This window comes from Thamnophis sirtalis, unplaced genomic scaffold (assembly GCF_051295495.1).
Source record: "Thamnophis sirtalis isolate CommonGarterSnake01/CBP01778 unplaced genomic scaffold, rThaSir2_p1.2 scaffold_1, whole genome shotgun sequence".
Classification (NCBI taxonomy): Eukaryota; Metazoa; Chordata; class Lepidosauria; order Squamata; family Natricidae; genus Thamnophis; species Thamnophis sirtalis.
The window spans coordinates 157,524,023-157,547,930 of record NW_028261381.1 but is presented as its reverse complement, the minus strand read 5'-3'; the positions used below and the strand labels follow the sequence as shown (position 1 = coordinate 157,547,930).

The 23,908-nt window shown below is 41.3% G+C and overlaps 1 protein-coding gene and 1 pseudogene across 1 annotated transcript in view; both read right to left on the bottom strand.

Annotated features, from left to right (window-relative positions):
* Nucleotides 1–2,678: 2,678 nt before the first annotated feature.
* MDGA2 (MAM domain containing glycosylphosphatidylinositol anchor 2) overlaps nt 2,679–23,908 on the bottom strand; it is a 583,552-nt gene continuing 562,322 nt past the window's right edge. The window contains exons 16-17 of the mRNA XM_087729069.1: nt 5,753–5,858; nt 2,679–2,918 (exon numbers count right to left, since the gene is read on the bottom strand). Coding sequence (XP_087585195.1) covers nt 2,830–2,918; nt 5,753–5,858 — 195 coding nt within the window. The 3' untranslated portion in view covers nt 2,679–2,829. The remainder of the gene's footprint in view (nt 2,919–5,752; nt 5,859–23,908) is intronic.
* Nucleotides 3,608–4,513, bottom strand: LOC148049792 (uncharacterized; annotated as a pseudogene).

The window sequence follows — 23,908 nt, the reverse complement described above, 5'->3', positions numbered from 1 at the left end:
GAATAATGTCTTTTTTTTTTTTTTTACTTTCAGGCTATATTATGATTTTCATGGATTCTATGCTCTATCACACAACAGACTACCCTCATTACATCTAAACTCTATTTCCAAAAGATTTTTTTTTCCATTTTCCAATTTCGTAGAGACGATTTGAAGGGAACATGCAGGATTTCAGGGTGAGGAAGTAAGGAATTTTCCCATTGGTAGAATCCAATCATCTGACAAATGGACCAGAGATGGGTTGATCCCGGTTTTACTACTGGTTTGCTTCGTGTGCGCTTTGCGCATGCGCAGAATAATTTACACAGAACTGCGCATGCATGCACCTTACTAAACATGCCGGCAATGGCAGCAGCAACTAGGGAACCAGTTCAGGGGCATGGCCAGCCTGGGTTGCTGTTGGTTCTGCGATCCAGGCCAAAATAACACTATCGGTTTGGCCGAACCAGAAGCAACTCACCTCTGAAATGGACTGTTTTAAATACTGTTCAATAATTGTAATATTTGATTTAACATAACAGAAACAACTACATGATGACTGCTGAGTATCTGAAGCATTCAACAAACACAAACACCACTTACCATGCCTGACCTGGAAATAAGCTTTATTGAACATAGTTGTAAAATTATCTTTTTTTTTCAGTTGAATTACTGAATCATCAGCACAAACGTTTTTTCTACAGATTTTTTTTTAAAAAAAACCAAGCCTCATCGTTTTTACTGCATTTCTTTGTGCTTTTTTAATATTAATATTCTCAAATGTTATACTTTGTTTTTCGTTTAATATCCGAATTATTTGCATATAAGTTTTTCCCCCTTTTCTCATCCTAGGGTATTGAAAGAACATATAATAACCATAATAATTATAATAATAACTCTTGCTTAGACAAAACTCTTTTTTTTTAATGAAGTTAAAAGCTGAGATAATTTACGGAAAAAAGATTTTCAAATTTTCATTACCAACTCATAGAAAGGGAAATTTACAGTGTATTGGAAAATTGGCTAAAGATAGGTATGGGATGGAGCCAGGTAGCTGAAAATATTTTTTACAGGTTTTATTTTTTTTTTGTAAAAGTGGTTTTTTCTTTTAAATTTTGCTAAAATAATAAAATAATATTTCACAATTTGCACAGAGTCTGATGAAAGGGCAGAGGCCTTATCTTCTCCGTGATTGGAAATGAAACCAGATCAGCTGGCCTGCCTTTTGCCATAAAGAGTCTTTCCTTTGTTTTATTTTTAAACTTTTCCTATATGCACTGTGACCTTTCTTGATCAATCTCGTTTTGAGCAGAGGTTGGACTATGGAAAAACTGTGCGTGCATCCACGCCGGTGTTACTGCATTGAAATTCACCATTGCCAAGTACTGTTGCCTCCTTCTCCTCCTCCTCCTCCTCCTTTTGGCACGAATGTACCCCACTTTGAAACTTGAAAAACACAAATTGATCCACTTCCCAAGTTGCAACTGAAGCCACTTCCTCCTGGATCAGGTGACCCGAAAGCCATAACTCTGGGGACAGCTTTGCGATGAAAGAGCTGAAATTCAGAAGGACCTGATGCCATTTTTCAAGTCAATCCATCTCTAGACATATCTCTCCTATGTCTTTGATTTCTTCCTCCGTTGGTAGCTTTGATCTACTACTTTGCTTTAGAAAAAAAAAAGAGGATGATCTTTTTTTATGGAACTGCAAACCTCACTGGAGCTATACAAGGAATCTGTCTGCTGGAACATTTTTTTTGCATGTGCACATGTGTGTGTATGTTCCCCCTACCCCATTTTCTCAGGCTTGTTATCATTGAAGGCACTTGGTTTCCATGGCATTTTAGAAAAAAGATGGTAGTTTGGTTTTTTGCCCCTTGAAGAGGACAAATGATGTTCACTGGGAGTGGGATGTGGGAGGAGCAGGGCCAGGGCAAGTGGGCTGGGGTTCAGAAGACCACGGGGGAAGAGTGTCAGGTATGTTTAAGAAGTGGCCACGCAAGCAAACTCTAGACAAGCCAGTGTTGCTCTCGTCACCATAAATATGTCCTGGACTTAGCAGAACACATGCAAAGCGGAGACCACATATAGTTTCTAGCAATTGCCATGAGGAACTTCAGCAGAATGTCTTCAACCACTCTGGTGCCTTGGGTTGCTTCCTGCCCGCGGCTGGATTGAATTCGAAGCTTTAAAAACCCGGTGTGGAAGGTGAAGGTTGGGGGGAAATGCCAGCTCCTCTCATACCCTGTTTGACAGTGAGGTGAAGGGATTTTTCTCTCCTCCGTGCTCGCTCTTGCTCTCTTCGTTTATGAAATCTCTTTTGGGGCAGGCCATTAAGGTTCCATGGCAACAAGCAAACTAGTCTTTGAAACAAAACAAGCCATGACTTTGTGCTTTGACAAGAAATTCTATAGCTCTTTTGACAGAGTTCTCCCAATTAATGGTTGGGGTGTGTGTGTGTGGGTGGGGTGTGTATGTTGGTGTCATTTAATTCTCCTCTTGTTCGTTTGTTACTCCTTCACCACAAGAGCACCTGAAGGCCTCTCTCCTTCACGTCCAGAATGGTACATTTATTTACCTGCAGTTGCTTGTTTGTTCATTCCTTTTGTTTTTTTAATAAACCCCCAATGTGTGCATATATATATATATATATATATATATATATATATATATATATATATATATATATATATATATATATGCATACTTTTTTAAAAAAATCTTTATTTGAGTCAGTCATCAGTCAGTGGAGGAATCTTTGGTAGTTTTTTGTTTGTTTCTTTTAAAAATGTTCCCTTTTCTTCATGCCAGTGGGTGGTACATCTGTGTTATAGCCTCTGCCGGAATAAGGTCACCTCTGATGAATTAAGACAGACACAAGAAGAAAAACGGGGAAACTCCGTATATGGGGCAGTGTCCTGACTGCTTCTGAAGGTATATCTAAACAAAACAAGGGAAAGGAAGGAAGACGGTTAGTTACCTTTCCAATTAGGCTGCCCAATTCATTCCAGAAAACTGGTATGCCTGGGGACATGGAGTGCTATCTTTTGGTGCTTGCGAAGCAGTGCAAAAGTTTTGCTTCACTCCTGACAAGTCAGGAATTGCCCTGCTTTGTGAACTAAAGGTGTGTCCTCAAAGCATTGCTTTGCGAGTCTTGGTGGGGCAGTGGTTAGAGTGCAGTATTGCAGGCTAATTCTGCCAACTGCCAGCAGTTTGATCCTGACGGGCTCAAGGTTAACTCAGGCTCCCATCGTTCCAAGGTCAGTAAAATGAGGACCCAGATTTTGGGGGGTAAGGTGTTGACTCTAAACCACTAAGAGAGGGCTGTAAAGCCCTGTGAAGTGGTATACAAGTTTAAGTGCTATTGCTATTGCTCAAACCCCTTTTGAAGTTTTGTACAGCCCCAACAATTCATTTCCTTCAGCTCTAATGTGTTTATTTGTTTGTTTGTTGGATTTATATGCCGCCCTTCTCCCAAAGGACTCAGGACGGCATATAACATAAAAAAACCACATATTACAAAAGTTAAAAAGGAAATTAAATAAATTATCCAAAAACAAACCCAATTAATATTAACAATACAATTTTTAAAATTAGATTAAAATTAACAATTAGATTAATCATTTATTTTATTCTGTTGAGGTCAGGCCAGCTTGCTGGAAAAGCCAACTTTTTAGGGGGCGTCGGAAGGACCGGAGGTCGGGGATTATGCGAAGCTCCGGAGGCAGCTCATTTCAGAGGGAAGGCATTCCCACAGAGAAGACTCTCCCTCTGGGGGTCACTAGCCAACACTGTCTGGCCGACGGCATCCTGAGGAGGCCAACTCTGAGGGATCACACTGGATGGTGGGAGGCTAATGGTGGCAGTAGGTGGTCTCACAGGTACCCTGGGCCTAAACCATGGAGCACTTTAAATGTCATAATTAGTACCTTGAATCGCAACCGGAAAACAACCGGCAACCAGTGCAGGCCGCCTAAAAGGGGTGTAACTTGGGAGCATCTAGGTACCCCCATGATAACCCACATGGCCGCATTCTGGACCAGCTGAAGCCTCTGGGTGCTCTTCAAGGGCAGCCCCATGTAGGGAGCGTTGCATGAGTCCAGGTGAGAAGAGACGAGGCTATGAGTGATTGTGCACAGAGCATCCCGATCCAGGAAGGGGCGCAACTGATATACCAGGGGAACCTGGAAAAAGCCCCCCGTGGTCATGGCTGTCAGGTGTTCTTCTAAACTAAGCCACGTATTCAAGAGGACTCCCAGATTGAGGGCCCTCTCTGAGGGGGCTAAAATTTCTCCCCCTATCATCAAAGATGAAACAAGATGCACAAATTGGGATGACGGAAACCACAGCCACTCAGTCTTGGAGGGATTGAGCTTGTGCCTGTTTCTCCCCATCCAGTTCCACACAGCTTCCAGGCATTGGGACATCATGTCGAGGGCATCATTTGGGTGGTTTGGAGTAGAGATGAAAAGTTGGGTATCATCAGCATATTGATGATACCATACCCCAAAACTACGGATGATCTCACCCAGCGGTTATATATGTTGAACAGGAGGGGTGAGAGAACCCCACAAGTGATGTGCCTCGGGGTCCTCCGGTCACACAAACTGTGACCGATCTGACAGGTAGGAGGAGAACCACCGTAAAACGGTGTCCCCCAACCCCCTGAGTCGTCGCAGTAGGATACCATGGTTGATGGTATTGAAAGCTGCCAAGAAGTCTAACAGGACCAAGACAGAGGAGCAGCCCCTGTCCCGGGCCTGCCAGAGATCATCAACCAATGTGACCAATGCCGTCTCTGTGCTGTACCCGGGCCTGAAACCCGACTGAAATGGATCCAGGTAGGCAGCTTCATCCAGGTTCTGGGGAAGCTGACGTGCTATCACACTCTCGACAACCTTCACTACAAAGCGAAGGTTGGAGACTGGACGATAGTTGGCCAAAGGAGCTGGGTCCCGGGAAGGCTTCTTAAGGAGGGGCCTCGCCACTGCCTCCTTCAAGGCAGTGGGAAAGAACCCCTCTCTCAATGAAGCATTGGTAATCGCCTGGAGCCAGCTTCGTGTCACCTCCCGGGAAGCCAAAACTAACCAAGAGGGACACAAGTGGCAGCACCAAGTCTCCCATAATCCTGCCCATGTCCTCGGGGGTCCCAGATAGTCTTCACAAGATTCATCCCCATCGATTCGCCTGAATCTACCCAGTCAGAGTCCAAACCTGTCCGGATCTGAGCGATTTTATCCTATAGATACTGAACAAATTCCTAAGCTCTACCCTGCAAGGGGTCTTTCCCTGTTCCTTGGTTAAGTAAGGAGCGGGTCACTCTAGACAGGGTGGCTGGACAGTTATCTGCAGATGCGATAAGAGCAGAAAAATGTTGCTGTTTTTATGTTTTTATCGCCACTAAGTAGGATTTAATATGAATTCTTACTAGTGTTCGATCAGATTCGGACCGGCTGGCCCTCCAACCACTCTCTAGGTGTCTTTTCTGGCATTTCAACTCCCGGAGCTCCTCTGTAAACCAGGGAGCTACCCAGGATCGACACCGGGTCAGAGGCCGCAAAGGCACGACACGATCCAAGGCCCCAGTGGCCGCCTTATCCCAGGCTTCCACTAGGGCTTCGGTCGAGCTGTGAGCAAGGGATTCAGAAAAAGTCCCAAGCTCCATCAGGAACCTTTCAGGGTCCATCAGGCGCCTGGGGCGGAACCATCTAGTCGGTTAGGAAATTATACACTAGATTGGGACACTACTAGGAGATGTTAACAGGCTCACGTACGGTTGTTTACATAATCCGATTTTGTGCATTCTCCTTCCACTATTGAGATATCATCGATAGCAATGTCTCCTTCAATGCCTCGGCCACGGATGCCTTCAAAAACAATCTGAAATAGAAAGAAAATAACATTGACATTAAAAAATCAAATCCATGAGTGACACGAGAGGAGCTTTTAATATGATGAAAATAGAACGTCTTGTTGAATATTCTTCTGTTCTCCGAACTAACAGAATTCAAAGATATTTCATGATTGGAACATTCACACCTAAAGAAAATGTAGCATATTTGTAACATATTTAGCATATTTGTATGAAACCTTTTGTCTAAAGTTGTGACACGTTTACACATCTTTTATTATCTGAAAACAGAAATTCATGACTTTTAGCCATCCAATCAATGTGCTATTTTCAGAAGGGCAGAATTAGCTAGATTACAAGTTAATTTACTTTGAAAAACAAAAAATGTTTCATTCCCCAGTGAAAATGTTTATAAACTTGCTATTGTCTTAACTTCCTACTTTAGAACATTGCTTACCAGTCCGTTCTATGAAAGTGTTACTCTGATAGCTATTGTGTTTGTTCCTCAAAACCTTTTTAGGCAAATCCTATTCCAAGTTAACTGTTCAATTATCAACTTCACGCTCCATCCTGTGTTCTACCAAAAAAAAAAAAAAAAAAAAGCTAAATTCTATACCCAGGCTAACAAACATGGAAGTCTAGGAGTTTCTTGCTTCCTTTCTAGAGTTTTTTGAATTTTTGATTCTTTTTGTATTTGCTACTGAATGTTGTCAGAGTTCACATGTTTTTCGGTGATGTATAAAAGCATGAACAAAGAACACTAAAGTTTGGTGTATCTTTTATTCAAAGTTCTAGTGTGGAGAACATTCCATGTAAAATATGGCTCACATTTTGAAATTATCAGATGGATCCAGTCTTTTGATTCAAGGTCATGAAACTAAACAGTTAAAATGCATTCTCGAGAATATATTTCAACACAAGAGTATTGCCATACTTTCCCATTTATTGATGCTTTTTAATGGATTAAAAACACTAGAATGAAAAAAAAAACTTTCTAAAGATGTCATAAAAGAAGTAAAAATTGTCAAATGCTTTTCTCGGGGTCTTTATAGCATTTATACCTTACCAAACAGTGCCTTTTCTTGAGCAGGAGAGCTTATACCAGTCATGGTGAACCTTTTAGATGCCGAGTGCCCAAACTGGGCATGCACACATGGAAAGGTCTGCATGTGCATGCATGGACATGCACATGAACATGTGCCGCAAAGACCCAAAGACCAGTTGGCTGGTGGGATGTGGCAGCGCGCAAGAGGTAATTTCGTGAGCTTCTATTTCATTGTTTGCAGGGAAATCGAAGCTCACCAAAGAAATGCCACAGAGATCTGACCTGGGGTGATGGTGCACGTGCCAGCAGAGAGGGCTCTGTGTGCTACCTCTGGAATGCCTGCCATAGGTTCACCATCATGGCCTTATACCATTCCAGGCAAATAGTTGTTCAATGTCTTCATGAAAACATCAGTGATCCTTTAATATTTCCATCCATGGAATCTTTCTTAAACTCTCTTTTAGTTTGTTGACATCAGCTCTCTTAAAGTCTAAGATATTAGTTTGACTTCGTTCACTTGTGCCTGCGTTATGTTGAATCCCAGTATGATGTGGTTACTCTCTCCCAAAGTTCCCATAACTTTAACCCCTTCTATTATTTCATCTTTGTTAGCAAGAGCTGTCTGGTAAGACTGAAGTCCAGTATAGCTGACTGTCTAGTTCCCTCCTCTACATTTTGTAGGACAAAGTTGTCAACTAGTCTCATCAGGTGTTCTCTGAACTTGGCTATTTGCTTGAAGATGTTTAACGAGGACCATTGAAAATGTTACCTAAGTCAGGTAAGTAAAAGTTAACAAGCAAATAACCAAGCTCAGAGGGCATGAAGGACTCCACAAATATCAATCTGCCCATTAGCAGTCATTATTATTATTATTTATTATTATTTATTGAATTTATAGGCCGCCCAATCCTGCAGGACTCTGGGGGGCTTACAAAGAGAAAGGGGGAAAAAAAAAAAAGGGAAAAAAAGAAAAATAAAAAAAATAATTTAAAAATTCACAACACGCATTCGTTCTAGTCGGGGCTGGACCTTTCAATAAGGTCAACAGCCCCAGGCCTGCCAGAACAGCCAGGTTTTAACAGCCTTCTTGAAGGTCATGAGAGTGGGCAAGGTCCGGACCTCCTGAGGGTAGCTGATTCCAAAGGGTCGGAGCAACCACAGAGAAGGCTCTCCTCCGGGGGCCCACCAGCCGGCACTGACTGGCTGATGGCATCCGAAGGAGGCCCACCCTGTGGGATCTTATTGGCTGTTGGGAGGTATGTGGCAGTAGGCGGTCTCGCAGGTACGCTGGTCCTAAGCCATGTAGGGCTTTAAAGGTAATGACCAACACCTTGAATTGCATCCGGAGACCAGTCATATTGTCAGAATATCCACAGGATGCTCTCAGGTGCCTCCAGTGCTTGTTAGCTTAACAGTGGTTTATTCCAGTTAATGCTGAAGTGACTTGAACTGGAATGTTTGCAGGCCCCCTGCTGCCTTCCACGTCTATGACAATTTGCTATGGCCAACTCACCATGGTCAGCTCACAAGGGCCAACTCAACCACAGGGCAACTCACTGTGGGACAAGAGTTACACTAATATCAAAGAAATAGTGGAATGGGAGAATTAAAGAAAGAATGCAAAAGGAGGGACAAAATGAAATGCAAGTGGCAAAAATAAAAATATTATTTTCATTTATTTTAAATAATTAAACTGAATTGTTAAGTTGACCCACAGTGAGTTATCCCTCAGTGAGTTGACCACAGTGAATTGGCGAGTTGGTCACAATGTGTTGTCCCATTCCTCTGCTTTCCTGCCTCTTAGTTCAATTGTTTAAGCAAGGATAAGACATTTGCTGCAAATTTTTGGATTAGCTGTGATCAAAATTATGTCATTTCTGCACATTCCTTTTCCCGATGCCCTATGGGACTCCAACATGGTCAGTTTATGTGTTTAATGGTTGTACCCATCAAGTCTGGCACAAAAAAAATTATTCTGTGACAACTTCAAAGGCATTTTTGCAGAGATAACAGGAATTAAGCAATGCAGGAATGGTATTTGTGCTGAACTATTAACTGAGATTTCCCCTCTCCAGTTTAAATTGACTAAACACTGAGGATAATTCCATAAAATGAAATGGGGAATAATTTGGTATTAACAAAGAATTAACACAGGACAGAGGAATCAATTGGACAATTTTTAATCCCATTCACAGCTTCCCAAATACCATTATGTCACTAATTTGGAGCATAATTCCAGGCATAGCTGATGAGTCCAAAAGACTTCTGTTTTTCAGACACTTGGGAAATAAGGTAAGAGCACACCAGATTCATCTTTTAAACAAAATTAAGTAAGTCAGTAATGAAGGAAGAAAGGACTTGCCTAAAGAATGCTCCAACGCCGGAGGCTTTTAAAAAGAGATTGAACAACCATTTGTCTGAAATGGTATAGGATTTCCTGCTTGATTGGATGACCTCCAGGGTCCCTTCCAACTCTATTATTCTGGTAAGTGAGTAAATGGATCATCATATCTCTATTGCAAAATACTGAATGACCACTAGATATCCACAAAAAGATATAGAAAAAAAAAGTTTGCTGGCACCTAGTGGACATCTGGATGTGGTAGCCTAGACATGAACAGTTCTAGCACAAATGTCACTTTGAAACAAGCCTAAGGCTTGGTTCATCCCTTTGATTAAAGGTAGCTTAGAATCTCAAATAGTTTTGCACCATAAATAGAAAAAGGTATGCAACAAGGGATCAGTACTACTGAGAATCCTAAGGATGTAAAATCTCACATGAAAAATTGCATCATTATTTCCAAAAGCAGTTTGTCTGTCTGCATTTGTTAGTTTTCCACATTTATTATTATTATTACAAATAAGGCAGTGAGCATAACTCGATACTCCTACCTCCTCTTATTTTTTTGTCTTTTTTTTTAACAAGCATTTGGATCACTTTAAACTTCCTTCTTTCAAATTATTCCAAAATTTCCATCCCAACTGATCTTGGAACCCTCTTTAGGCACACAAAGGATGGCAATGTATGCAATCCTTGTGACTGGCTGGAACCAATGCAGACCATCTTTCAAGGCATTTAGTTTGAGTTCTACCTTCTCTTACTATTCCTAAACAGAGGGATAAACAGAGGGATAGAATCAAGAACAAGGAAAGTGTTAATACCACTTTATAATGCCTTGGTAAGGCCACACTTGGAATACTGCATCCAGTTTTGGTCACCACAATGTAAAAAAAGATGTGGAGACTCTAGAAAGAGTGCAGAGAAGAGCAACAAAGATGATTAGGGGACTGGAGGCTAAAACATATGGAGTATGGCTGCAGGAACTGGGCATCATGCCTAGTTCAATTAAAAGAAGGACTAGGGGAGACATGATAGCAGCCTTCCAATGTATCAGGGGCTGTCACAAAGAAGAGGGTGTAAAACAGGGGTGGGCTTCAGGCGGTTCGTGGCAGTCCCCGCGAACCGGTTGGTCGGCGAACCCGGAAGTAAATAACTTCTGGGAACGCCGAAGAGTCCGCCCGCCCGCGTTTCTTACCCGGTTTTGATGAGTTCTGCGCTTCCACGCATGCGCAGGACGCATACAGCGCCTGCGCGATCCTCCAGGAGCAGCTGGAGCATCGCACAGACGCTAGTACGCATGCGTGCACTGCGCGCGTGCACGAGGACGCCGCCAGCCCCGTTCCAACCGAACTGGTTGGAACGGGGCGAGAAACCCACCCCTGGTGTAAAACTATTCTCCAAAGCACCTGGGGGTAGGACAAGAAACAATGGGTGGAAACTAATCAAGAAGAGAAGCAACCTAGAACTAAGGAGAAACTTCCTGATAGTGAGAACAATTAATCAGTGGAACAACTTGCCTCCAGAAGTTGTGAATGCCTCAACACTGGAAGTTTTAAAGAAGATGTTGGATAAACATTTGTCTGAAGTGATGTAGGGTTTCCTGCTCAAGCAGTGGTTGGACTAGAAGACCTCCAAGGTCCCTTCCAACCCTATTAGTCTATTCTATTTCTCATCTTGTGTCTAAAATTTGCTATAACTATAGCTGGGTACATAACAAATCTTTTACAACAGAGAGGTATTTCCAGAATATTTGATGTTCACTACTTGAAAGCTGGACATTCAAAAGTAATCATACACATCAGACCTAAGTTGTCAGGTATGCCAACAATCAAATTATCTTTTTTTATAAATTTGAAGCACTGAATTCCAGTCTTCAGACCATCCAACCCCAAAAGTTCTTAAATATACAAACTTTTCCAGCAAACATGTAATTGAACATCACAAAAAGAAAAGGTATTGTGAGGAAAGAGGAAAAATATACATTTGGGGAGACATGATTCTTAATTTTAAAGGTTCAATAGATCATGGGGTTGGACACAGAATAATGGTTAATTTTTTCTTCCCTCCAAGTGTTGAGCAATAGCAAACTATAGCTCTAGAAAGGCTTTCAGCTTTCTAGAGGTTACTGTCACTTCTCTTTTTTTTGCTAATTCACCTTTTTGGACCTTTGCATCTCAGGCCTTAAAATAAGTTAATTTCAAGTAATTTAACAGGAAGCTGCCTTATATAGTCTGCTACTTTTAGATATTTATTTTTAATGTCTGTCAGATGCTGGATGGTAACTGCATTTGGAACATTTTGCATGCAGATCATATGTTCTACCCATGAGCAATGACTCCAAGAAGAGGGTTCAAAGCACAGCTGGAAGCAGAACATACAGATTGGTCTTTAGGGACAAACTGCTTTGCCTGCCCCTAATAATTAGGATTCATGATGCACCTAATAAAAGAAAAGATAAGCCCTTCTCCACACTATAATACAGCAAGTATTTGTACTACATTGGAGTTCCAGGAATTTAGTAGTGCTGTTTCTATTCCCAAAGTCTTCCCATACTTAAGGTTTAGCCTCTTTTGAATTTGGGAAATATGGGAAAAGTGCCAGGTAGATCTTGGGGTTTTCCATAGCACGTTTCTGAGGGCACCTCCGCTTCCTTGTATGTGGATCTGATGGAATTGGGCCCTGCCAAGAAGCATCTGCTTTCATCTTGAAGGTGTCATGAGCAAATCTTAGTTTTCTAGCCATATCTCCTTATTTCCTTACCTCATCTAAGGCATCCATGATAGCAAATGACTCTCTGTCAACCTTAGCAACTCTAAGATGTGTGAACTTCAACTCCTAGAATCACCCAGATAGGCGTACTGGCACACCTTAGAGTTGCTAAATTTGACAAGCATTACTCTAGAACAGGGGTGTCAAACTCAAGGCCTGTGGGTCAGATTTGGCCTGCAGGGTGCTTAGATCTGGCCTGTGGGGCCAACCTGGAAACAGCAAAGGACCGGCCCGCAGTGCCTCTGCCAGTGAAAATGGAGCTCGGGAGGGCCATGCATGATCCTCCCAAGTTCCATTTTTGCTGGCAGAGAGTTGTAGGAGGCAGCTACAGCTGAAAACAGAGCTCGTGAGGGCTACGTGTAGCCCTCCGGAGCTCTGTTTTCACTGGAAGAGGAATGCAGGACTCAGTTGCAGCCAAAAACGGAGCTTGGGAGCCTGTTTTTACTGGTAGAGGGCTCAGGTTACCACTGGCACTCCTGACACAAGTGACTTCGACCTGGCCAGCCCCACCCCCTGGTCCTCCAAGGTCAAACATAACCTTGATGTGGCCCTCAATGAAATCGAGTTTGACACCCCTTCTCTAGACTGTCTCAGCCAGACTAACAGAAGAAAACATCAGCGGCTACAAAATGGTTTTGGGGAAAAGTTTGGGTTTGTTCTAGGGAGTTTGAAAAAAATAGAGAGTCTATTTGTGGTCCACCGATTGCTCATCCTCGAGTTACAAACTGCAAATTCCTAATGAACCAGAATTATTCACAATTTTGCACAATACTGTGACTAGCACTCCATTTCTTGCATGGAATGCTGATGACCTTTCAGTGGTTGACCAGAAAGAATACATCTAATGTTTTGCAAAATGCCAAATTTCGTTTGATTAAAAGCTTCATCCCTGCCATTGAATTGCTCTCTTTTCATCTGTATGAAACTGATGGTCTCCCAGAAGCACTAAATAGTTACCATAGGGGCTGCTATTGTTAGAATTTATCATTGGCTTTGAATCGGGGATTGTTGTAAAGCATTCATATGCCTCCTTTAGATGAAAAGCCCTTGCTGATGACATGAGGGCAAGGAAAACATAAAATAAATGTAGGATGTTTTCCAGTATATCAAAGACACAATACAAATGTTTTAATTTTTGTGCTGATCAAATTTGCTGCAGAGATTTACTCTGATTCACACTCTTTAAAATTAACTAGGAAGTTTATGTTCCTTCCCATTTAGCTCTAGAATGCAAAATGAAGGTTGGCTGAAGCAGGGGCGATAAGAGAACGGAATGTCCCAGCTGTGCTGACAGTGATTTTATTTTCAGTATTTTCAAACCCTAAATTTGTTTCATGTTTCTCAATAAGAGTGAAGTCAGAAAAAAAGAAAAACCCAGGAAGAGATACTATAGGAGCAATACATGGCTGAACAGAGTAGCTGAATTCATCTAAAATGCTTATTCAAGTAATCTAGCAGCTGCATTTGCAGGACAAACTAAGCTTTGCTGGTTCTCTTTTCTTACCAATAGCAATAAGATAGGATGGAAAAATGTTAGCAACCGATTCTCTGCCCAGTTTTTGGGTGGGCATGGTCATGGTGGGTATGGCCTACTCATCCTCCTGCACCATAGAAGGGTGGGGGGTGTTTTTGCCCTTCCCAGGCTCTGTGGGCTTTCATTGGGTTAAAGACACCTCCGGAGCCTTGAGAGGGCAAAAATGGCCTCCCCAGGCTCCAGAGGCCTTCTGAAGGCCAGAAATAGGCTCATTTCTGGACTTCTGGTACTTCCAGGAGGCCCATTTTTTTGCCCTCCCAAGGCTCCGGAGGTGTCTTTGAGCCTCCGGGAGGCAAAAACGCCCTCCCCAGGCTCTGGAAGCCCTCTAGAGGCCAGAAATGGACCTATTTTCGGACTTTCGAAACTTCTGGGAGGCCCGTTTTTCACTCTCCCAGAGCCTCTGAGTAGGCCCTACAATTATCTGGAATCCAAAATGGGCCTGACAGATGGGGTATGTAGGAATCCCTTTCTGTTGGAGTGAGAAGGGTGGATCAATCTCACTGAGGAAAGAGAGCTCCTCAAATACACTTGACTCATACCATAAGGGGCTTTAAAGGTGGATTTATAGATTGATTTTTGGTATAAACAGCGAAAGAAAGTTGAGTAAATATGCCTACTAAGATCAGGATTATGCAAGCTTTGGTACCCCTCTGAAACTACATAAAAGTCAAGCAAGAGTATTAATGTCTTTGAACTTCAGTATTGAAGAAGATTCCTTAGAATATCACGGACTAGCCAGGAAAATAAATCAGTGGATTATTGAACAAATCAACCCAGAATTCACATTTGAAGCACAAATGACCAGGTTGAAATTAACCTACTTTGGACACAAGAGAAGCTCTTTGGAAAAGTAGGAGGAAAGAGGAAAGAGAAGAAGGATGGCCAGCAGAAAGACAGATGGACTCATTTACAGAGATAATGGGTGCACCATTGGAAGACATGAAAGAACAGGTTAGGCATAGATCAGTGATGGCGAACCTTTTTGGCACCGAGTGCCCAGCTGGTCTTCAGGTTTCCAGTGCGGCCGAAGACCAGATGGCATATGCACACGCTGAAAACCAGAAGAGAGCTGGCGATGTTGCACATGCCCACAGAGAGGGCTATGTGTGCCACCTCTGGCACACATGCCGTGGATTTGCCATCACAAGCATAAATCATCTTGGAGAAAATCTATGTAGTCACTACAAGTCCAAAACAACTTAATGTCACATAATCAATCAGTCAATGCATGTTGAATTGAATACTTGAAATTTAGAGGCATATGATGAATTTTGGATTTATTGAGTTGAGAGTGTAGCCAAGAAGATGGTCATATTTGTTTGGAAACTACTACAACAGTTTTAAAATCCTAAATTCAAATTACATGTTTACTTCCAACCTTGTATGATTCTTGTATGGGAAAAGATTAATTTGCTGTTTATAAACTATTTTCCATTACATATTGATTGCATTATACTGTATAGTAGTCTGCACTTTTAATCTTACCTATGCTTTGTTTGATTTTCTTTAGAAAAGAACCAACACAACATAGTTTCCTTCACTCCTAACCTCCGAGGCTGATCCATAAGGATACCATGGCTAATGGTATCAAAAGCCGCTGAGAGGCTTAGGATGGCGAGAATAGTTGCACTACTTCAATCCCAAGTCCTCAAAAGGTTCATTGATAAGTGCAATTAAAGCCATTTTGGTGCTGTGTCCCAGCTTGCAAAATGGACCAGATATACCTGTCCTAATATGTGCTGTGAAGAATAACAAAAAAAAAAAATTATATATATTTTTCCTCATTTTTCTACTTTTTTCTTTAGCGTTTTTCTTTATATCTGTTTTTTCCTGTCCATTTTCTTAGTACTCATCATGGCTATTAAAACTTTCAACATTTTTTTAAAAAAAGAGATTGATGAGCACTCATTCAATGGAATTTTCAGTGGATCTGTATCGCTGCTGAATTATTTCCAGGCTCTGATAAAAGTTAAGCACATGTTCTAATCAGAACGTGGTCACTTTTTGCTGATTGTTCACCGGTAGCATGGTAAAACCTAGGAAGGAGCCAGATAATGTCATCTGCTGTAAAGAGTATGGCTTTGGAAACAAACATTAAGTACCCTAAAAATGTCTCTTGCACAAACCTGATCAGCTGGCCTCTAGGAAATTAGGGAGGTTTCCAGCTGACAATAATTGGAAAAATCTGTCTAATTCCCAATCACCGTTAAATCAAATGATGAGAGGGAAAAGGATTCACCATACATGTTTGGTAGAAATCATGGTGACACATGGTGACATCATCCATGCCAATACCCAAATCATGCAGGTTATGTTAATCATGTTGTGTGTGATGCCATTTGCTCTTCTCCATGCAAAACGCCCATGCATTCTACTACTTCTTCCTCCAGCCCGCTAGTACCACACAAAAATTGATGTCAGGCCTACAAGCTATCTTTTCCTTTTTGGACTTTAGGCCTGCCACACTTTCTATTATTCTATTATGCATTTTCTATTGTGGGAAAATGGGAGGGGGGATTGTACAGAGTTGGGTAGAAAACCAAGGTCAACCTTTGTCTCCATACCTGGCCACAACTGGATGGGTGGAAGCTACCAGTATGGCAGTGGAATATTGGACCATGTGATGGACTTGTGGGTGAAGGGGCAGGATCTTAAACTTTCAGTTGGGTGGGAAAACCTGGAAGCTTTCAGATTCGGGTTTTTCCAGATGTGCCAACATGGCTCTCTTAATAAATTGGAACTTTGAGGAATCCTTTGCCTCGGACTCTAATTTACTTTTGGATGCTATTTGACAACTCAAATTATCTGAAATCCATAACAAGACTCCTCACTAACAACTACTTGAAAAGTATGCTGAAAAACAAATAACCGACATCAAGGGAATGTGCATCAAAACATCTACATCAGAGAAATCTTAAATATCAAAGAACAATATCAGAGAGATTTGCATTTTTTTATTACTATGCATCTCAGTCTAAGATGGTAAAAAAAGACTGGTAGGCCATCAATATTTCTACTTTAAAAAGAAAACACCAGGAGGAAAGACAGAATTGATTTTTACCTATTCATACATCTCAGCTGGAGACAAACATGGCATATCTGTTCCAGGAAATATTTGGCAATCACTTGCATATGTTCCTGGCAACTGTAAGACCTTTTTAAATTCATGAGCAAAGAATAAATGCTTTGGTGAGCAATATAAAGTCCAAAACGATGGTTAAGCAGCAATTTCATTTCATCAAAAAAGTGCTTTGATCAAGAACTCAAATAAAGTGATTAACACATTACAAAGCTGTTATTTGACTCTATGGATTGTGGATGTAAAACAGTTTCCATCACGAAGAAAACAGATAACAGAAAGGAAAAAAAATATTTGCCAAATACGGAATCTTTTTCATCATGCGATTAGTTTTTTGGGTCTATTATATATCAATCAAATGGTTGATGAATCTTACACATAGTATCTCTTTTAACTATTCTTTAGTTCAACTTTCTTATGACCATTTCACACTGTTGGTCCTCACCCTCAAGTGTCTATGCTGTTTAAAAAAAACATTCAACATTCAAAACAAGCAATAGTTTATTGTTAAGGGTATATACTGAGTGACTTTTCTCTGACTTCTTGCAATCTGTTCATCTACCATACCTGTGCAAATCACTCTGATCCATTTGAACTGGAGAATTGATATCTGAAGAGAGTATGATTCGATTTGAATTTGCAATTTGTGTTATTTTAAGATTCAGTAAAAGGGAAATATTTGCCTACAGCAGGGGTGTCAAACTTGATTTCATTGAGGGCTGCATCAGGGTTGTTTTTGACCTTGAGGGACAGTGGGCATGGCCAGGGTGGCCATGGCCATCTTGAAGTCGCTCATGTTGGGGTATCTGTGGTGGCCCAATGGCTCTGCTAGTGAAAATGGGATCCTGAGCTGACCTGCCCCCAATCTCTGTTTTTGCTGGCAGAGGGCAGCAGGAGGCCATCACATCTGAAAACGAGCATGGGAGGGTCGTACACGGCCCTCCCAAGCTCCATTTTTGCTGGCTGAGGCACCGGTGGCTGGTTCTTTGCTGTTTCTAGGGTAGCCCTGTGGGCCAGATCTAAGCATTCCATGGGCCGGATCTGGCCCCTGGGCCTTGAGTTTGACACTCCTGTCCTACAGGCTATAATAGAGCAACTACAAATTGTCTGTAGCTGCTTATTGCTTTTAATAGCAATAGCAATAGTAGTTAGACTTGTATACCGCTTCATAGGGCTTTCAGCCCTCTCTAAGCGGTTTACAGAGTCATTATATTGCCCCCAACAACAATCCAGGTCCTCATTTTACCCACCTCGGAAGGATGGAAGGCTGAGTCAACCCTGAGCCGGTGAGATTTGAACAGTCAAACTGCAGAACTGCAGTCAGCTGAAGTAGCCTGCAGTGCTGCACTCTAACCACTGCGCCACCTCGGCTCTGACTGAATGTAGCAGAGATGATAGACTATTTAGTGGACATAAACGCCATCAAATTTCAGGTTCCAGCCAAATTCTTATTCTAATTTTAAGCCAATGTTCAATAGGCTGAAAAGAATTTATGGGTTTGCAGGACTAGCGCTGAAATGTAGCCTTGCTCGTGGCTCAAAAGAGAACAAAGTTAAGGCTACTTCATTGAAGAAAGTGAAAGAACTGAGAAAATGAATGTAGTCTTGAAACCAGTTCTGGAATGCAAAAATCCAAATTCTAGATGACCACAAAGAAGCTGAATGATCTATTTCAACTTCATTGTTGAAATAGAACACCTGTATCTATATCGTGTGTCCGCGCATGCATGCCTTCCTGGAAAATGCCTAGATAAATTCCTGTAGTTTTATTGGCAAAATTTCAGAAGTGATTTGCATTGACTACTTCTGAGGCTGAGAGAATGTGACCCCCAAGGTCACCCATCTGGTTTTGTGCCTAACACAGGATTAGAACTAGAGGTGGTATTCAGTAGGTTCTGACCAGTTCTGGGGAACCGGTAGTGGAAATTTTGAGTAGCTCGGAGAACTGGTAAATACCACCTCTGACTGGCCCTGTCCCCATCTATTCTCTGCCTCCTCAGTCCCAGCTGATCGGGAGGAAATGGGGATTTTGCAGTAACCTTCCCCTGGAGTGGGGAGGGAATGGAGATTTTACAGTATCCTTCCCCTGCCATGCCCACCAAGCCACACCCACCAAGCCACGCCATGCCCAACAAGCCACACCCACAGAACTGGTAGTAAAAAGTTTTGAATCCCACCACTGACTAGAACTCACACTCACCTGGTTTCTAGCCTGTTGTTTTAATCACTACACCAATACTCTAAATACTAAATATATACTGTATTTAATAGATAACGAATCATAAAAGTTAATATCCGTGAATTAAAAGCCCTGCTTCACCTCATAGATGAAGTTAGCGGGAGAGGATCCAATTAATCCAGTGGTGCTGAGGAAAATGCACTTTAAACTTCCTTAGGGGCATTTTCAATTTATAATTACTCCACATCCTATATACGGTTGAGTCTAGAAATTTTAAGGACATGAAAGGTGGCAAATTCTTATTGAAGTCAAATCCTACCTCAGTTACATCTAAGAATGAAATAAATTAAGGCCTCAGGCCAATACAAGGGTGATAAATCAACCCCGCTAAGTGTGGAGGGAATTAAGGATATTTTTGAGTGATGCAAAATTTCCCCAATGGGATGTACAATAACCATTTTCCTGGCAAAACATTGTGCATGCTATTTGTCCATCTAATTTCTATTGTACATGTACCCAATTAGCTATTCCCCAGGGTAAGGAAGGAATGTAAAGCTACTTGTCTTTGCAAACAAAAACAGAAACCAACCCACAAACAACAGCAGTCAAAACAGCAAAATGAATGCACACATTGTCCCCAACTCCAGAGGGATATTGTACAGAGCCCCGGTTCTGATCGATGCACTTGTAAGGAACTTTGCAGAATCAGGAGTTCCTGGGGAGAAAACTCTACAGACCAATTTGTTAGCAAAACTGCCAATATAATTCTCTTCCCTCTTTCTCTGTCTTTTTTTTTTCTGACATGAAAACTCCAATGCAGTAGCTCACATATGGGAAATATAACTCTGGGAAAATTAATCATGAGTTTTACATAAGAAACCGAAGTGGGAAAGGCAAGAGGCAGCTCTGAAGAAGTAGATCTGGTTGTGCCCTTGTGACCTCTAGACTAGACTACTGCAACGTGCTCTACATGGGGCAGCCCTTGAAGAGCATTCGGAGACTTCAGCTTGTCCAGAATGCAGCCGCGCGAGCGATCGTGGGTGCACCTCGGCTCACCCACGTAACATCTATCCTCCATGAGCTGCACTGGCTGCCTATTGGTCTCCGGATACTCTTCAAGGCGCTAGTCGTCACTTATAAAGCCCTCCATGGTATTGGACCTGGGTACTTGAGAGACCGCCTGCTGCCAATTACCTCCACTAGACCGATTAGATCCCACAGATTAGGCCTCCTCTGAATTCCATCCGCCGGCCAGTGTCGACTGGTGACTACCCGGAGGAGAGCCTTCTCTGTGGCTGCTCCGACCCTCTGGAACAAACTCCCCGTGGAGATCTGAACCCTCACCACCCTCCAGGCCTTCCGCAAAGCCGTTAAAACCTGGCTGTTCCGACAGGCCTGGGGCTAAAGAGCTGTTGCCCCCGTCTCGAATGGTATGACTGTTGTGTGTTTTAAATTGTGTATTGTCGTGTTTGTTTTTTATTTTTTGTCTGTACCCCCCCCCCCTTTCCCAGATTTGATTTGTCAGCCGCCCTGAGTCCCCTTCGGGGGAAAAGGACGGCATATAAATATAATAAATGAATGAATGAATGAATGAATGAATGAATGGTTGTCCCAAATCTTGCTGTTACTTACAATAAAGATAATTAAATGAGAGAGGGGTACAGTTTTTGGACTGAAGGTAGTATGGTGAACAACCATTGGACAGCTCTTTTTTCAAGATGATCCCTTCCATCTTGAGCTCTATCATTATTTATGCTTAGCCTGCCCTTCTTTAGAATATATATACACATACACATACACATACACACACACACACATATATACATATACATATACATACATACATACATACATACATACATACATACATAAATTCAATTTTTTAAAAATTACCGGTTCTGTGGACATAGCTTGGTGGGTATGGTGTGGCTTGGTGGGTGTGGCTTGGTGGGCGTGGCAGGGGAAAGATACTGCAAAATCTCCATTCCCAGCCCATTCTGGGGCCAGCCAGAGGTGGCATTTGCCGGTTCTCTGAATTTCCACTACCGGTTCTCCAGAACCTGTCAGAACCTGCTGGATTTCACCCGTCCCCCATCACGTGTCAACAATATTAACAATAACAATGGTATTAACAATACTTACCCACTACGCTTGGAAAGTGAGAAGGGAGTCATAGGGCTTCTTTGGCTGGCTAGAGTGTCATTTTCAGGAAGAGTCCTGGAGTCTTTGGCTCTAAATGATTTTTGCTGCCAAAGATCAGAGGACTCCCTTGCTTGCACCACAGGCCCCTGATCAAGCTTTCCTTTGTTATTTGTAGCTCAAGGTTTGAGCTTAATAATTGCAAGTGATCCAAAGTTTCTCCAGATTATCCCCAAAACATTTTTTGGAGGGAAGGGATATGGATGGAGGGTAGAGGAAAAAGAACCAGGAAAGGAAACCGGGATCTAAATCAGTATATCGTGTTTTCTATTATAGGGAGTTTTAAGAGTTGAGCTGGACCCAATTTATTCTAAAGGGAAGCAAACATGAGGATTTCTTTTCTTTTTATCCTCTTCATTTTCTGAAGCAGCATCTTCCCCAACTTCCCTTTCCTCCACTTCTTTTGTTAGCTATAGGGAACATCTTTTTAATCATAAGCTGAAACTTTCATCAGCTCGGTTCAGAAGTGGCTTTTATGTTTTCTGATTTACATAACTACGCATGTCCCTCGGTTGATTTTTCTTTTCTCATGTTCTGGCAGCGATGGTTGGAATGCCACTGTAATAGAGATCCGTCCATGTTTCAGCTCATTTAGGATACAGATTCTAGTTGAGCAGTTCTTAAGCAGCAAAAACTGGGGAGCGGGGGGGAGGGATTTTGCACAACTTGGCTTGAGCTGTTAGAGATGATGTAGAGGAAGCGAGGGGGGGGGGGCGGAATCTGAAAAATCCCTGCTTATAGAGGAATCTCAGGAAGCAACATTTGTCTCATAATGGCACTCTGGAAATGGTGCTCAGCATATAGATTGATGGATAAATTATATTTTTAATCCATTCTTTCCCACCAACACTTTTTTTGAGCTGCACTAATTTGCATTTTAAAATGGATAATATGACCTTAAGCAATAGCACTGATTTTGGAAATGGATCTGCATTTTGTTCCCGGACTGACAAAAAAAACAGTATTTCAGTCAGGATGCTCATTCAAGCAAAAGGCCAGCAACTGAATTGCAGGAAAACTGTATGGACACAAAGAAGCATATCAGAATTAGGGTGATTTATTTCTCAGAGAATTTACAGTATAAAGAGGCAGGATTTTGTTAGGACTTCCTAGTAGTATCAGTAGGTAATTTCAGACTTTGAATGTCATAGTCCTCTAGAGGTCTCCCTTCAGATAAATATGACTGAATAGGTGGATAAAAATGCCAAAGCCACTCTAAACATCTGGCTGTCTGTGTGACAAATCATAATAATAATTCAATTCTGTTTGACATAGCTGGATTGAAAAAAGACTCATTTTTTTTTTTAATCAGCAAAAACATTGGCAATTTATGAATACTTCAATGAAGGGTTGGCAAAGGAATGGCTAATGGGCAAGGCGTTAGAGAAGTTGAAATTAAATGTGGGTTTTTTTCCAAGGTGACTCATTATAACCTTTATTCTTTATACTACCAATAGTTCCACTGATATCAATTTTGAACAAGGCAAACTGTGGTTTGATGAATTGGCAAAAAAAAGGAGTAAAATGTTCACATTTGCTTTATATGAATGACTGAAAACCTATTTGGAAAAATGAAGGCGGAATTGGATTCCTTGCTTAAAAAAGCACAAAAGAATTCAGCAAAAATACTGGAATGCAATTTAGTATTGACATAATCATAAAGGCAGGCAAAATTGATGAAGATGATGGATTGTAACTTGATAATAAAGATACGATAAGGCCAGTAGGCACCAAAAGAAGGCTATAGATATCTGGGAGTTTTATAAACTTTTGACTTATTACAGAGGGAAGTACTTCTGCCTGATATATTAAACAACTCTGAATTTTTTTGAAATAAACCTAAATTCTGGAAACATCAATAAAGCTATCTGGTTAGTCCCATTATATGATATAGAGCAGGAATAGTTGATTGGATCCAGATGGAACTTAATAACGTGGAGCAGAAAACAAGAAAACTAATATCAAATGCTTTTCACCCCAAAAGCAACAAAGATTGGCTATATTTGCCAAGAGCCAACGGACAGAAGATTCTTATACGTGCAACAAACTCTGGAGAAAGAAAAAAACATGACTAGAATGGCTATATTAAGAAAAGCAAAGAACCATTATTAAAGGAATTCAATCAAAGAAGGGTTTTAAAAACAACAAAGGTGAAGGGCAGATATAGAAATTGAAAACCATTTTGTTAATTGGAAGAACAAGCCATTGCATGGTCAATACTTGAAGATATAGAAGGAAAAGCTGATTAAAAATCCCATGTGGATCTGATTCAGATCAAGCCTGTTAAAGAAAGAAACTGAAAGCATTATTTTAGCAGCTCAAGAACAAACTCTGCCGACTAATTCCATGAACGCAAGAATTCATTATGTAACAATCAATTTGTTATCTTTGGGGTAAAACTGATGAAACAAATGGCCATTTGATCAGTGGCTGCAACAAAATTTCACAAATTGATTATAACCAATGTGATGACCGAGTTACCAAAATTACTCATTGGAAAGTTTGCCAGACATTAGGATTTGAATTTATGATTATGTCAATGCCAAATTACATTCCAATATTTTTGCTGAATTCTTTTGTGCTTTTTAGCAAGGAATCCAATTCCACCTTTATTTTTCCAAATAGGTTTTAAGTCATCCATATAAAGTAAATGTGAAATTTTTACTCCTTTTTTGCCAATTCATCAAACGACAGTTTGCCTTGTTCAAAATTGATATCAGTGGAACTATTGATAGTATAAAGAGTAAAGGTTATAATGAGTCACCTTGGAAAAAAAACCCCACGTAATTTCAACTTTTCCTAACTCCTTGCCCATTAGTCATTGGATTCATTTGGCAACCCTTCATTGAAGTATTCATACATTGCCAAATGTTTTTGCTGATTCCCCAAAAATTGACCCTTTTTTCAATCCAGCTATGTAGAACAGAATTGAAT